General features: G+C 32.6%; 2 protein-coding genes and 1 long non-coding RNA gene across 8 annotated transcripts; 1 reads left to right on the top strand and 2 right to left on the bottom strand.

Moving 5' to 3' along the window:
• The first annotated feature begins 4,787 nt into the window (after positions 1-4,787).
• LOC117910549 (rhomboid-like protein 11, chloroplastic) lies at positions 4,788-8,470 on the top strand. Of its 6 annotated transcripts, none has more exons than XM_034824649.1 (5): positions 4,788-5,039; positions 5,767-5,820; positions 6,004-6,128; positions 6,681-6,766; positions 7,957-8,470. In XM_034824649.1, the coding sequence occupies exons 1-5, from the start codon at positions 4,829-4,831 to the stop codon at positions 8,132-8,134; spliced, it is 654 nt and encodes a 217-aa protein (XP_034680540.1). In that variant the 5' UTR covers positions 4,788-4,828; the 3' UTR covers positions 8,135-8,470. The 6 variants fall into 6 exon arrangements, 3 of the variants coding, with proteins under 3 accessions (XP_034680540.1, XP_034680542.1, XP_034680541.1); XM_034824651.1 differs by having other exon boundaries at positions 8,001-8,469; XM_034824650.1 differs by lacking the exon at positions 5,767-5,820 and having other exon boundaries at positions 7,957-8,468.
• Positions 8,471-14,806: 6,336 nt separating this feature from the next.
• LOC117910558 (BURP domain protein RD22-like) lies at positions 14,807-15,690 on the bottom strand. Its single transcript, XM_034824664.1, has one exon. The coding sequence runs from the start codon at positions 15,570-15,572 to the stop codon at positions 14,994-14,996; it is 579 nt and encodes a 192-aa protein (XP_034680555.1). The 5' UTR covers positions 15,573-15,690; the 3' UTR covers positions 14,807-14,993.
• Positions 15,691-15,698: 8 nt separating this feature from the next.
• LOC117910559 lies at positions 15,699-16,312 on the bottom strand. Its single transcript, XR_004650699.1, has 3 exons — positions 16,227-16,312; positions 15,935-16,040; positions 15,699-15,721 (listed from the first exon to the last, which is right to left on the bottom strand). It is a non-coding gene; the product is annotated as an uncharacterized LOC117910559 (long non-coding RNA).
• Between the last annotated feature and the right edge of the window lie 473 nt (positions 16,313-16,785).

A 16,785-nucleotide genomic window follows, 5' to 3' on the forward strand; every position in this document is an offset into this window, starting at 1 on the left:
ATCTTCTAAAGAGTGGTTATGTTCATTTCTAAATGTATGCACTTGAACTATTTTTGTTCTCCCAACAGCACGAGCAGTTACTTTCCAAGGGCATCCTTCAACAACACATATTACAGTCATATGCTTAAGACAATTCCTCTTAAACTTATATCTAAAACGGCCTCCTACTGACATGAGATATATTGCATCTCGAAATTCATTTGCAGTTGAGAAGGTATGTCCACTACCCAATATTGCACTCTCAAAACGGCTTGACTCTAGTGGACCAACATGTGATTCAGCACATCTTTGATGAAATCCTCGTGATTGCATTCTAATATCAACATCTCTTGTTGAATATGGGACCGGTGAGTTAGACTCTACGATGTTTCGTTCAAGCTGCATTAAAACATCTAATGAATAAACATAAATATTACAAAATAAATAAATACATGGAATCATTTAAGATTATATTTTTTTATATATATATAACTTACCCTTGTCCTCCATTCTCAATCGTTTCATCATCTTCAATTGTTGATGCTAAACATATATATACACGTGCACATCGGTCACTAAATTGAAACATGTTTGTCAAGTCTTCATCATTTTTCAATGGTGAAGTGCATATAAATCAAACAGGGAGAGTTTATGAAATGTTGGTCCCACTATATTGATGTTCATTTTCCCACAATCCTTGAAACAAAATCATTATATGACATGATCATTCTAAACTTAGACCCTCTCGTCTCCCACCATATATTCCACATTGCCATGTTCATCCCTTACTAGCTCTCCTCCAATGTGCAGATAACAATAAATTGTATTACTTGGATCCATTTAAATGCTACTCGATCATGTGCAGCCCTGTTTAGAAGCATGAACCTTTAGTCAAGCTGAAACAATTAACTAATTTCTTAATAACACTGCATAAACCAACTTACTTATAACAAAACTGATTATCATGCCTATGATCATCATATATTAATACATCGTTTATCTTTGAAACTTTACAAACGAGCTTCATTTACATTTCATAGTCTACAATTAATGGTGTAAATATAGACATGCATAGTGTATACTTAACATTAAGCAATGCAATTATTCTATTTTACTTCGTAGTAATTTGCTATGTTATATAAGTTAGGGAGTGAACCTCTCAATTCATGGGCTAACCATTGTTTTGGTAACTCTTCAAGCCAAATTGTGCTAATGTTACTCTCTTCGGGCCACCCTCTCAAACAATGGGTCGACCTTTATTTTGCCCACTGCCCAAATTTAACCACAACAATGTTACAACCAAGGGCCGACCTCTAAACAATTGGGTCAGCCCTTATTTTGCCCACTGCCCAACTTAAACCACAATAATGTTTACAACCAAGGGCCGACCTCCAAAAAAATGGGTCAACCTTTATTTTGCCCACTGCCCATATTAAACCACAACAATGTTTACAACCAGGGCCGACCTCCAAACAAATGGGTCAGCCTTTATTTTTGCCTACTATCCAGATTAAACACAACATATTTACAACTAAGGGCCTACCTCCAAACAAATGGGTCAGCCTTTAATTCACTTACTGCAACCTCTTACAAAAACAATAATTTCATCCAAATGTTATTAACTGAATTACGGCCAACCCCTTCATCTAAGGGTAGACCCTTACTATGACTACTACACACATAAACAAAACAAATTTCATATTTGTGGTTGTGACCATCAATTTTGAACCTAAGGCTCCGATACTATTTTCCCTAATTCCCACATAAATTCATGCCCGCTTTACTAAATTTGTTTTATTTTCTTCTTCAATTCAACCTTATTCATTACAAATTCAAAACTTTTATTAAGAAATTTATTCAAACTTTAATCCCAATCATTTTTAAAATTTATACTCATCTACTCCTAACTAAACATGAATTCTTTTCCCATGCATTAGATTCACCAATTAACAATTATAAAATATCACTCAAATTACTCATTTTGGAATCCCAGATAAACAACATTAAATAACAAAAAATCTCGAATCCCATATAAACAACATTAAACAACAAATTGTTTGAACATTCCTAAAATTGTATTCCCTTCACATGCAATAGTCATATTTTTCTTCTCTTTTCCGTATTCTTCCCAACAACCACATACAACACAAACACAACAATTTAGAAAATAAAAAAAAATCAATATAGCTTACTACCATATCAGTTTCCCATCATTTATCAAATTTTAAGCCATATTTCATTTCAAATAAACCCTAAATAAATTAAAATATAAATTTAGATACAATATTAATGGACATTGAACATGTAGAAATATGCAATGTAATCAAGTTTAAATTACAAAATTGCAGAAATCACATAACTATGACATTATTCAAATTTCAAAAAATCAAAATGACAAATCAAAATATAAAGTTATTACAAAATTTAATAACATATATATATATATATATATATATTATATATATATTATATATATATATATATATATTATATATATATATATATATATATATATATATATATCACCTGGAAAAACCCTTGCTTTAAAAGTTAAATGCAACTACAATATTTTTATTCTTCGTTATCTCGTTCTCTCAATTGCTTTCTTTCTTCTTTTTTGATGTAAAAGCAAAATAGGAAGTACAACCAAGAGAAAAATGACTGTCACTCCTGAAATAAGAAGAAGGAAATGGGTTTTTTTGTCTACCTAGCCTTTGTTAGGGGGTTCGCACTTGGACTTTTGTTTTCAGATTGATGTTTGGTGGGAAAATGAAGATGTCGTCTTCCTTATGGTGATGGAGGAGAAACAAAATAAGAGATCAAGTTTGGAGGTTCGTTTGGGGTTGATGGGTTATCGCAATTTGAGAACCTACCAGATTTTTTATGGATCCTTTCGCCTTGTGATGAGTTGTGCCTGTGAACGAATAAGAAAGAACATGGGTTTTTGGTGTTAGGGTTTGGTTGAAGAAAGAAGAAGATATTTTGGGGTAAATATTGTTTAAAACATCAATCCATGTGGAATGTCTAGCTGGCCAATGACATGTAACTGAGCCATGTCATTGGCTTAAGTGGACAACAACTTATCCAACTAGGAGAGATGTCAAACTATAGGAGGGTATTTTTGGAAGGGCCCTCAATATCACTATTACAGTGTATGAAATATGGTTTATTTTTCACAAAATCCATTGAATTTGAAAAGTAAAAAGTTAAGTTTCCAAAAGACAAAATTTTGCCCCTTGGTGTATGGTTACATAAATTCCCCTTGATTCTTTTGAAGTAAATGATTGTGGCTGCTCATTTGGATGAGGGCAGTTTTTTCCTTTTCCCATTCCTTTCTCACGTTTATTTCATCATTCATGCCTAATCCATTAGGGCACTTGTGCTACTTACTAATATTGTAATATTTTGCTATAAAACACATTGTTTTTTCAAGGTATAAAGTTCATTAAAAAAATAAAAATCTAATAAAATCTAAAAATCTTAATAGATTTAAGACTTTTTAAATTCTAGTGCATTTATTTTAAGTTAAGTTTTACTTTCCTAAATACAAGAAAAAAAAAAGAAGAAAATTTTAAATTTTACCTAAGTTTAAAAAAAAGAAAAAAAAAGGAAATAGAAAGCTAAGAAAAATAAAAAATAACTTTAAAGTTAATAATTCCACTTTTATCCGAGGATGAAACAATTTTAAAATATATAAATTTATAATTAATTAATTATATTTGATTTTTTTTTCAATTTACACATAATGAAATCAAATATGAAAAAATTATTATTTTTTTTTATTATTTTTTGGAACCAAACATAATTTAAAGTACAAAATATATAATTTTTTAATTAATTTTAATTATATTTGATTTTCTTTCAAATAATTTATAATGAGTTTTTTTAGTATTTTTTTTTTAATCAAACATAATTTAAGGTGATATTTTTTTTTTACTTAAATATGAATATTACTTAATTTAACTTAACTTGAAACACAATTTAATAATATTAAGTATTTAGTTGTTCTATTTTTTATTATTTTATTTGTGTTTTAAATATCAATAAGGTGGGAATTGTGTTTAGTGTTTTCGTTACTTAAAAACAAAATGTTTTTAACTTTCAGTAAAATGTTAAATATTTTAATTTTTTACATTCAAACAAATTTTTTATAAAAAAAAAAAAAGCTAAAGTTTAAAAACAAATTACATTGAACAGTGAATTAAAAAAACAAACAGTGTTTTGATATAAAGTGAAAAAAAAATTGCTTTGATAGTGTTTTGATAATATATTATATAATAAAAAATTTGATTTTTGGAAGTATCTTCGATCAATTGTCTATTTAGAAATCACTTAAAAGTGATTCAAAATACGTTTGACAATAATTATAGGACATGTTTTTAACAGTTTTAATACTTGAAGAATGAAAATTTTCAAATGTTATAAGTGTTAGAAATACTTCCTAGAGTCACTATGAAACGCTCTCTTAGTCATTTTCAAAAATTTATCAAACTTTTGGAAATGTTTTTAGCTATTTTTAAAAACACTCTCAAGCAGCCTTTAAATTGCTTGTAAACGTGAGATGTTATTTCCCCAAATGCAGCAAGTCGACTTCTCACGATAAGCAGTGGCCATTTCAGGAACGCAAGGTCCAATTCCAAGTAGTGTCATGTGTATGAGGTAGCCCATTAACTCCCCACTCACCGGCCCATAAAATTAATGTCCATGTTTGTTAAAAAGTCTTTTAAGGCCCAAATCACCCAGCTCTAGCCCATATTTTTTCATTGTAACCCAAGGGCCCAAAGTATGTTCTAAGGTCAGAAGTCTTCAATGGCATAGAAGACATTCAATCGCCTCCTCGCAGGCAAAAATGGGGCAGTTTCAGCAACTGCTGGCACATAGACCATGTACAATCAAGCTCATGCCCATGCCCATGCCCATGCCCTCAGCCTCTCTCCTTCCCATCAACGCCGCCTTCTCAAAGCTTCCCACCTCTTCTTCTCTCAGACTCACCCCGCCCACTCGCCTTCTTCCTATCTCGGCCGCCCCATCTCGTTTCGTCTGCAAGATGAACGGTTCAGGTATGCCCTGACTCTTCTTTGTCGAAATCTTCGTTACCCAGATATTATTTAGCTGATGTTGTTCATAATTAGGGACCCAGAGTTGTTGTTGGAACTTTTCACGAACACTTGGTTTGAAATTGACTATGATGGGCGTTAGTGATTGGGTATGTGAAGATTTTGGATGTTGGGAAAATGAAGGAAAAGGAAGGAGAATTTGGAACGTGTAGGTTGTGACTGAAGTACCCAATTGTACTAAACACACAAAAAGGCCATTGCTTGTTGAGGTCTTTTCTTTTAAGTCGTGTTTGGAACCCTGGAATAGAGAAATGGGAATGGGAAATTAATTCCATTCCTATTCATTAATGTGTTTGGATTGTTGTTCAGAATGGGAATAGGAATAAAAAATTCATTTGTAGAGAACCAAATCCCACTCTCACTAGGATTTTGATTCCTCGGTTCTACATGGTATTGTGATTCACCCCCTTTCCATCTTATTTCGGTTCCCATTCCCACATGCCAAACGCACAAGGGTACTGGGAGGGCTGAATTGAATTCGTGACAGACCTAAGTTTCGATATATATGTGTATTATGTATTATCTAGTGTCCTCATATCGAATTTTGCGTCTTTGGAGAATCATATTGATCAGTGTTTCATGCTATCTCCAGTTTATTTTACAGTGTATTTAACCACTTCTATGTTCCACATGTATGGTATCTCAACATTTCTCCGCTTGCTGTGACTAGTTTGGCTGAATTTCAATCCTGGCCAGGGGCTGAAAAGGCACCAAGATCGATTAGGTAAAATAATAGGCAGCAATTCCAAAACTTAGCTGAACAATGATGAGTTTGGAAAATTGGTTTTTGGAAATAATTGAAGTGAGTATTAGGAAAATTGAATGAATTATTGAATTTGGTTTCAAGAAAGCATAGACCATATCGTGCTTTCAGTGTGACATGAAAGCCTTGTAATTTGTTTATTAGATTTGACATCGCAGCTGGAACTTGGGAAGTCAGGCGGAAAATGGAAACCACAGAGGCAAGTGAATGGAATATTCTGGATCATTCTTCTTAATCTTGGAATATTTGTGGCAGATCATTTATTTCAGGTATTAAATAATTTTGCCTATCATTGGTGCTTTAATATATGGCTCAACTTGATAAAGCCTTAGTCCAACTACTTGAGGGTGGCTACTTTCACCACTCCGTTCTATTTCTATCTAGAGTCATTATCTTGTATCATCATCCTCGGCAATAATTTCATTTCTTATTGCTTTTGTTCACACCCATTTTGGCTTCTATGATTTGCATATGGGAGGACCATCATGGCACATGAACATAATAATACATTCATTGTTCATGCAGGGGTGAAAAAGCATCCATATGAAATTCAGAAAATGAAATGCCCACAAAGTCCCTTATAATATAGCACGTGGTGAATAGGATTGTCAAAATCATTTATCAAGCAGACTGATGGAATGTAGGAGTGTTTTCCTAAGATATATAATTTTGGAATGTGGAGATGCTGAATAAATATGGAGATCGATTTGTGCAGCTTAAAGGGAGAGAACAACAATATGAGTTATCTTGTAATAGATGGTAGGAAAAGTCATGCTGACCCCTGATTTTCTACATTGTTCCCTTCTTTCCGTTTCTTTCAGGTTCGGGCCATCAAAACCCTATACTTGTATCACAATTGGCCTGCTTGGTACCAGTTTGTGACGGCAACATTCTGTCATGCTAATTGGTGAGACCCTATACTGTTCAAGGATACATGTACTTGGATATCACATATTACTTATGTGATATGTGTATAGAGTAAGGATAAAAATATAAGTAATCTATATTGGTATTTCTAATTTATCCATAAATTAGAAATATATCGATAGATATCTTGACATAAAATATTAGTGACGTAAAAATCAATAAAAATTTTGAAAATATCAAGATAAAAATGGATATTTTAAAGTTATTTTTATTAAAATATATATATATATATATATATATATAATTTTTCATATTTGATAATAATATTTTATACGTTAATAAAAAATATAAATTTTATAAGTATATATTTATTATTAAGTTACATTACATATTATTTTATAATAATATTATGATAACATATCTAAATTTAAAACATATTTAATATTAAAATTATAATTTATTTTAATTTAAATGTATTCAATGATATCAAATAAATAATAATATAGGTATAATTTTTCTAATATTTGTACTTTTTATATTTAATAAATATATAGATTATATAAAAAAAGACCTATTAATAAAATTATGTTTTTATATTTTTGGTAGTAAATTAAATTAAATATAAAAATCAAATAATTAAAATTTATTTATTAATTAAAATTATGTTTTTATATTTTTGATAATAAATTAAATCAAATATAAAAATAAAATAATTAAAATTTATTTATTTAATAAAATAATCTTTAATATTCTTTTATATACATTTTGGTGCATCTTTTTTGAATCCCAATATTTTTTGTCCATGTGTAAGACTGTAAGTGGGTGCGGAGAATATTCTATAATTTATTTATTTGTTTATTTATTTTTCCTCATTGATGCCCATTCGTTAATCAGAAAGGAAGAAGAAAGGTGGGTGGGCAGTGGGCTTGTGGCCCAAATTATATATGTGGTTTTGCCTTTTGGCCACAACGTTCATCTTGTTCAATTCTTTCTCTGTAGATATATGAAACAGTGAAGGTTATTTCCAATATTTCATATGATTGAAATTTAAAATAAAATAAAATAATATTGGCTAACTCTGTAGTATGTAACATAATATTTATATATACCATAATATTCCTTAATCAACCTGGAAACATTGATGAATACATAGCATCAATTGCACACTACACACATTAATCCTCAAACCTGCATTTATTCTAAGTTTATAAACATTCATACTACAAACAGCTTTAAGATGGAACTGATAATGCAATTGGGCTCGAGGCTTTCAGCTTATCCCTTACTTTGGAATCCACACCATGGCATTGTTGTGAAGGAAATGATAGACAGGGACCGTTCCTGGCTTAATTTTGAGCACTTGGAAGGCCACATGATGTATCACTGTGACAAGCTGCCATGGCTTTAGATTTGCTTCCATCAGCACCCACCAATGGAATCATGTAAGTTCGTGTCTTAGTGAATGTATGGCAGTAGAAAACAACATATGGGTAGTTCATCTTATGGCACACCACCGATTTGTCTGCAACCTTCTTCATTCTCACTCCAAATTCAAACTCTTAGCTTCCCGTTTTGACCTCATTCGTCAGCACATTCACATTTCTTCCGAGCTTTGAAGTGTTGAAATCGATTAGGGACTCTATGTAAAATAAAGGGAAAAAAATATTTTCCTTTTTATTGAATTATACTATTGAATCAGATGTAGCTTTATACAAGAGGTTTCCTACAATCATGTTAATCATGTTAATCTATTCTTGATAGAGTAAGTATAAAAGACAACTAATCAAATATACAACTAATACAATATGGCTGGATATTTTTATCAATGGAAAGCCAGATGTCATTAACCTTCTCAACAATCCCCCTCAAGTTGGAGAGTGAATGTCAAGAACTCTCAACTTGCGCATCATAGTTGAGAAAGCTTCTTTTCCCAATGGCTTGGTGAATACGCTCGAAGCAGACTCGATGATGGAGAAAGTCTTTAAAAAGGAGCAGAAAACTAAAGGGTAGGGTTCCCTAAGCCTTCAATCTCTTTTAGTCTTAAAAAACACCATCTAAGTGGAGGTTGAGAAATAGTGGGAGATACGTTTTTTTATCTGTTTTCAATTCAACTATGATCTAATTGCTATTTAAGGATTATTATGAGCATGTTTAGATAATTTATGTGCATTAGGAAGAGTACGAAGGAACTCCATTAATGGTAAAAGCTCAGAAACTAAGACAAGAAGCTTGCAAGTTGCATGGAAAGAAGTCAGGTGTGTTGGTTTCTATGTATATAGATTTCTTGGATATTTTTCTTCAAATTGATAAATGGTAGTTTTTTTCATTCATACTTTCATTCGTTCATGTACAGAGTATCTATAGAGGGTAATCACCATTTTAAGAATGGGAAAGAATGATACAAGGAAAGAATGATATAAGGAAATAACAATTAATATCCTAATATCTCAACTTTCCTAATATCTCAATATTCCTAATATCTCAATATTCATAATATCTCAACACTCCCCCTCAAGTTGGTGCATAGATGTCACACATGCCCAACTTGTCTAAAAATTTTGAGAACACTTGACTTGAGACAGCTTTGGTAAGGATATCGGCCAATTGATCTTCTGATCGAATCTTAGGCAATTCCACAATCTTATCATCCAACTTTTCCTTAATGAAGAATATATCCACCTCGACATGCTTTGTACGATCATGTTGTACTGGATTATGAGCAATGTCACATGCGGCTTTATTGTCACAAACAATCGAATTGGTTGCCTAGATAGGTAACCTAAATCCTGTAAGAGGAGTCTTAGCCATAATGCCTCACAAAGTCCTAGAGTCATACCTCTAAATTCCGCTTCTGCACTTGAACGAGCGACGACATTCTGCTTCTTACTTTTCCATGTCACAAGATTACCACCTACAACGGTAAAGTAACCAGATGTAGATCGTCTATCATCCACTGCACCGGCCTAATCAGCATCAGTATATACTTCTATACTCTGATGATCAACATTTTTAGCGAATAAAATTCCCTTCCTAGGAGCATTCTTCAAATACCTCAAAATACGCATGACTGCATTCATATGTTGCTCTCCAGGATTATGCATGTATTGACTCACTACACTCAATGCATAAGCAAGATCTGGTTTTGTATGAGCTAAGTACATTAATCTCCCCACAAGTCTCTGGTATCTTCCCTTATCGGTTGATACTTGATTAGGCTCAACACACAATTTCAGACCTTCTTCTATTGATGTATTAACAAGTTGACATCCTGACATTCCAGTCTCCTGTAAAAGATCTAAGGCATACTTTCTTTGAGACAGAAAAATTCATTCACTTGATCGAGAAACTTCAATCCCAAGAAAGTATTTCAGATGACCTAGATCTTTCATTTCGAATTCTCTAGATAGATAATTTTGTAGAGTTTTTCTTTCTTCGGGATCATTTCCTGTAACTACCATGTCATCCACATATACGATGAGTGTCGTAATCTTACCATGTTGCTTTTTTAGGAACAAAGTGTGATCTGAATTACTTTGACGATAGCCAAAAGCTCTCATTAACTTTGTGAACCTTCCAAACCATGCTCTCGGGGATTGCTTCAACCCATACAATGACTTCTTCAATTTGCACACCTTCTGACATTGCTTTTCTGACACCATGCATCCTGGTGGAAGATCCATATATACTTCTTCAGATAACTCGCCATGCAAAAAGGCATTTTTCACATCGAATTGTTGTAATGGCCAATCTAGGTTTGCAGCTAAAGACAGTAATACTCAAATTGTGTTGATCTTAGCTACAGGTGCAAATGTCTCTGTGTAGTCAATTCCATAAGTTTGAGTGTACCCTTTTGCTACCAGTCTTGCTTTAAATCGTTCAATACTACCATCTGCCTTGTACTTCACAGTATAGATCCAACGACACCCAACTGGCTTCTTTCCTGGTGGACATTCTACGAGTTCCCATGTGTCATTTTTTTGCAATGATTTCATCTCTTCATTCATGGCTGCTTTCCACCTTGGATCAGCTAAGGCTTCCTGCACACTGTTAGGAATAGCTACAGTAGATAATTGATTTACAAATGACTTATTTGATTCAGACAAACGATGGGTAGACACATAGTTGCTCATGGGATATTTGACTTTAATAGACAATTCAGGCTCATATGTGGGTTTAGGAATACCTCTATTATGACGATGTGGTAACCGTTTCATGAATGGATCAGGTTCCAAATTAAGAACACCATCAACAGACGATGATTGGTTTGGTATTTCAGTGAAGACATTTTCGGACCCAAATTGTTGACCACTCATATCCAACTCACCCACTTCCTGGTTCACTAGTTCAGATTGTCCATATTCATCTTCCTCATAGATATGATAATCATAATCGAGAGTCTGAATTTCCTTATGGTACTCCCCCTGAAGTTCAGACTCAGATGAAAAATACATTGAATCTTCATGAAACACCACATCCATTGTAATATACATTTGTCGAGTTGGAGGATGGTAACATCGATATCCTTTTTTGTGCAATGCATATCCAACAAACACACATTGCAATGCATGGGAAGTTAACTTGGTGCGTTGGTGCTTGTGTAGATGCACAAATGCCATGCAACCAAAAACACGAGGAGGTAGATTTGGGACGGTTGGGGCAACTACGACATTAGTAAGAGCTTGGAGAGGTGTTTGAAAGTTAATTGAGCTAGAAGGTACCCGATTGATCAAGTATGCGGCAGATGTGATTGTTTCTTCCCAATAAGATATCAGTGTTTTTGCTGCTATCAAGGAAGCACGAACAACCTCTAACAAGTGTCAATTTTTTCGTTCAACGACTCCATTTTGTTGGGGTGTATTGGAACAAGTAGTCTGATGAATGATGTCATGTCCTTCCAAATACTTTTGAAGATCAGAACTTTGATATTCTCCACCATTATCACTACGCAAAACCCGAACCTTTGCATTGTACTGAGTTTCAATCATTTTATGAAAATTTTGAAATAACAAGTTCACTTCATCTTTGGTCTTCATCAAGCATAACCATGTCATTCTGGTACAATCATCAATAAAAGTAACAAACCAACGTGAGCCACTCAAAGTTGGGACTTTGGATGGGCCCCAAACATCATAATGTATAACCATAAAAGGAAACAGACTTTTATTCAAAATTAACGGAAACGAAGCACGATGGCTTTTAGCCAATTCACAAATATCACAACGGAAACCAGAAATATCACTCTTTGCAAACAGACTAGGAAACAATTTTTTTAAATAACCAAAGGAAGCATGTCCTAGACGTCGATGCCACAACCAAATTTCAGACTTTTTATTCTCCCCCTCAGATCCATCTGCCATCAAGGCTTGTTGCAACTTATTTGAATCCTTTGACTGCAAGTCCAAGTAATAGAGTTTTCCCCATTTAATACCACAACCAATCGTCTGTCTTGTTTGGATGTCCTTAATCACACAAAATTCAGGCCAAAAAATGACAATACAAGATAAGGCTGCAGTGATTTGAGAAACTGACAAAAGATTGTAATCTAAAGATGGAACAACTAAAACAGAATCCAAATTCAAAGTATCAGTAAGAGTTAAGGATCCTTCCCCAATGACTGGGGTTGTGTTACCATTGATTGTGGAAACAATTTTTTGTGAGGAAGGTCTAAGGGGTGAAACCTGTCTAGAATCAAAAGTCATATGATCTGTAGCACCAGAATCAATTATCCATGCACTATTAATAACAGGTGTAAAAGTATTTAAAAACTTACCACCATGATCAGTAGCGGCTACCAATACAGAGGCTTTCTCAGCAACATTAGCCTCTATTTTTATTTCGGCAACAATTGCAGTCGAGGTTTTCTTGGAATCCTTCTTCCATTGATCACGATTATTATAATTAATAACAAAGTGTTGATAGCCTAAACATGATCTAAAGGTCCATGGTTCAAACCCTCGGTTCCTTATTGTTTTCCTGGTCATACCAAGAGTCGTTGCTTTGAAATTGTGGGATATCCAGACTGGTCGGACTAGTCTTATTACAGTGAGTGCATTTGAAGGTTGACTTATTAATATTAGGGTTTGTCTTAGGATGGTTGATCGCTGTCGGACTACCATAGCGACAAAATATCTAGGATTTCAGTTTCATGGCTCTGATACCATCTTCAAATTGATAAATGGTAGTTTTTTTCATTCATACTTTCATTCGTTCATGTACAGAGTATATATAGAGGGTAATCACCATTCTAAGAATGGGAAAGAATGATACAAGGAAAGAATGATATAAGCACCAGCTCCGTCACCGCCTTTACCTAAAGTGACTTTATGACTACCTTTACAATTAATTAAACTTTTCTTTAAATTATGAAGAAGCGTTGCCGCCGGCTGTCTGCCCATAAATTATCACCACGTGGGAGTTGTCGAGAAGATCAGATTTTTTATAATTATACAGTGAATTTAAAATTAAAGGTTTTGTATTATTTGTAGGGTGTGTACAAGCACCAGCTCCGTCACCGCCTTTGCCTAAAGTGACTTCATGGCCACCTTTACAATTTTTTAAACTTTTCTTTAAATTATCACAGCCGCCGGCTGTTTGCCCATAAATTAAAAAATATTTTCAGATCTACAACATTTGCCATTTTAAAAGGTCTCTTCAAAAACATCTTTCATCATTTTGATATCAATTATACATGATTCAAAAAATTAAATTTACATTAAAGATTTTTCTTCAATATACACTTTTTATAATTTTTATATCAATGACATACATTAAAAAAAAAAAAACTGAATTTATATTAAAAATATATCTTGAAAAGACACATTTTACAATTCTATAAAATCGAATTTATAATAAAAGTATATCTTTAAAAGATATTTTTCACAATTTTCATAAAAGTTACATAGTAAAAAAAAAAAATGAATTTATACTAAAAATGTCTCTTTAAGAGACACTTTTTATAATTTTACAAAATTAAATTTATATTAAACAATTTCCCTTCAAGAGATACTTTTAGTATAAATTTAGTTTTTTTCGATAGGTGACTAATATAAAAATTGTAGAAGGTGCTTCTTCAAAAGATACATTTAGTATAAATTCAATTTTGTAAAATTATAGAGATGCCTTCAATGTAAATTCAAATTTTTTTTCATTGTGTGACTAATATGAAAATTGTGGAAGATGTCTCATCAAAAAACACCTCTAGTATAAATTTGATTTTATGACATTGTGGAAAGAATATTTTTTTAGTATATATATATTTTTTTAACATGTATGACTAATAAAAAAAATTATAAAACGGTATATTTTGAAAAGACAGTTTTAGCATAATAAATTCAATTTTATAGAATTATGGAAAAGTGTCTTTTGAAGATATACTTTTAGTATAAATGCAATTCTATGAAATTTTTTTCACTATGTGACTAATATGAAAATTGTGAAAGGTGTCTCTTTAAAAGACACCTCTAGTATTAATTAGATTTTATGACATTGTAGAAATGATATTTTTTTAGTATAAATTTATTTTTTTTATTTTTAACATGTATGACTAATAAAAAAAATTATAAAAATGTGTCTTTTAAAGAGACACTTTTAATATAAATTCAATTTTATGAAATTATGGAAAGTGTCTTTTCAAAAGACATCTTTAGTGTAAATTCAAATTTTTTTAACATGTTGATATGAATAATATGGAAGATGTCCTTTCAAGAAACACCTTTCAAAATGATAAAAAGTGTTGTAGATTTATCAATAATTTTGTAACTATTATATTTTAAGAATTTTTTTTTTCAAACTACCATTTTTTAAGAATTTTTTTTTAAACTAGGTGTAGAAGTTAAAAAAATCCCGATAAGATCTTTGTTGAAGTAAAATAGGGATTTATGAAGAAAAAAATAGTAATAATAATTTTTAAAATGGAATATTTGGTTAAAACGGTTGAAATTATTTTAAAAATAAGGTTTAATAAAAATTACTAATTCAAAATTTCAAATTAATTTTTAAAAATATAAATAAGTCTACAATATATATACACTAGGATAATTCATACTCATTCATTAATTATTGAATATTATTCCACACAACAATACAATATTCCTTAAATCAACCGGGAAAGATTGATGAATAGCATTCCACACTACATTCTTCTCAAATTAACCTGCATTTATTCAAACCACACCATTGATACTAGAAATGACTATTACATGGAACAATGCAACTGGGCTTGAGGATTAAATATTTCCGTTGATTTCATGATCAGGCTATTTTGGAATTCAGACCATGGCATTGTTGTGAACGAAATGGCAGACAGGGACTGTTCCTGGCTTAACATTGAGCACTTTGAAGGCCACATGTTTTGGGTGCCAAGCTGATGTATCACTATGACAAGCTGCCATGGCTTTAGCTTTGCTTCCATCAGCACCCACCAACGGAATCATGTAAGTCCGTGTCTTAGTGAATGTATGGCAGTAGAAAACAGCATATGGGTAGTTCATCTTATGGCACACTACTGATTTGTCTGCAACCTTCTTCATTCCCACTCCAAACTCATGCTCCTGGCTCCCCGTTTTGACCTCATTCGTCAGCACATTCACATTCCTTCCAAGCTTTGAAGTGCTGAAATGGATTAGGGACTGTAATGATGCTGCACAGTACCTGGCTTCTCCTTCCATGGCAGGCTCCTCACATTCCTCTAGCTCCTTCTTTATTATCTCGGCTTCTGCAGATTTTTCTTTCAGGGAAAACCGGTTCAAGATTTCGGGTAGCTTGTTGGATGAAAAGGGCATGGATTCAGCAACTTGATGAGGCAAGAAAACAACTCCATTTGTAGTTGTGGCCAAGTTCAGCTTCATTTTTTTACCTGGATGCAGGTCTGTTTCCAAGAAGAAGTTACCTATTTTTGAGTCATCTACTTGAGCCTCTTCTCCGGCGGGTTGAGAGAATTTATCGAAATGGATGTGAACAGTACAAGAGGCATTAGAAGCGACAGAACTTAGACCTTCTGTTGAATTTGCAAATTCAGCAATTACAAAGAAAAGTTAGAAATGTTAATCTAGACAAATATTTTTCAAGAAATAAAGCAAATTAATGGTTATGAAGAACAATCTTGATGATATATATGACAGTTTCCCTGCAGTTTAATTCTATGATAGGAGACCATAAGAATCAGTAAAAGATGTTGCAGAAAGTAGGGTAGAGATTTAACGAAACTAACTGGACTGCAACAGATCTCGTATAGCTTTAGGCATGGGAGTGTGAGGCAAAGCCAACTTCCAGTAATCCTCATCAGGTAGAGAAGCATGGATTACTACCACCATCACCTGCATGCATGCCACCAAGTTCATTCATTCATTCATGTAAGTTCCATTACAACAAGATAATTAAACTAGCACATGAGTGTCCTAAAGATCTCTTCTCAAGAATAGGTTTTTGTTTTTTTAACAGAAAAAATATGACTTGTTCCCAAAACATTTTTGTGAAAAAATGAAGAATTAATCTGGACTCACAGAAAGAAAAGCCAGAAAGTGAAGGGAACGAAACTCCATTACAGCTGAGAAACTTAAACAGAAAGCTAAGCTATGAGAAGGTATGCTTGGATGTAAAGAACTGAAGCGAGCTTCTTACTATTTATAGAGGTTAGTGGGACTATTTTGGCAACGAGAAGGGATGTTTTCTTCCTAACAAGTGGATATAAACAATTTTATCGCCAATCATGTGACCCCTCAACAACCACTGCTTGACTGCTATTACTTTCACGAATAAAAACAACAAAGCAGTCAATTTATGTTTTCGTTTAAGAATGAAAATAATATATTTTTATATGTATATAATTTATTAAATATTATCTTCAAATATTTATAAAAATAATGTATGTTACACAAAGAATGTAGAGGGTCGTCCTCTCCCCTAAGCTTATAGGGTTGAAGCATCTGATTAGCTCAAGAGTATTGGAGTATTGGAAAAGAAGTGAAGCTTGACCAAAAAAGATAAAATCTTGATTAGAATATTAGAGTATGACATTTTCATTTAATATTATCATATTAAAAAATTAATTAATAGTTTATA

This window comes from Vitis riparia, unplaced genomic scaffold (genome assembly GCF_004353265.1).
Source record: "Vitis riparia cultivar Riparia Gloire de Montpellier isolate 1030 unplaced genomic scaffold, EGFV_Vit.rip_1.0 scaffold776_pilon_pilon, whole genome shotgun sequence".
Classification (NCBI taxonomy): domain Eukaryota; kingdom Viridiplantae; phylum Streptophyta; class Magnoliopsida; order Vitales; family Vitaceae; genus Vitis; species Vitis riparia.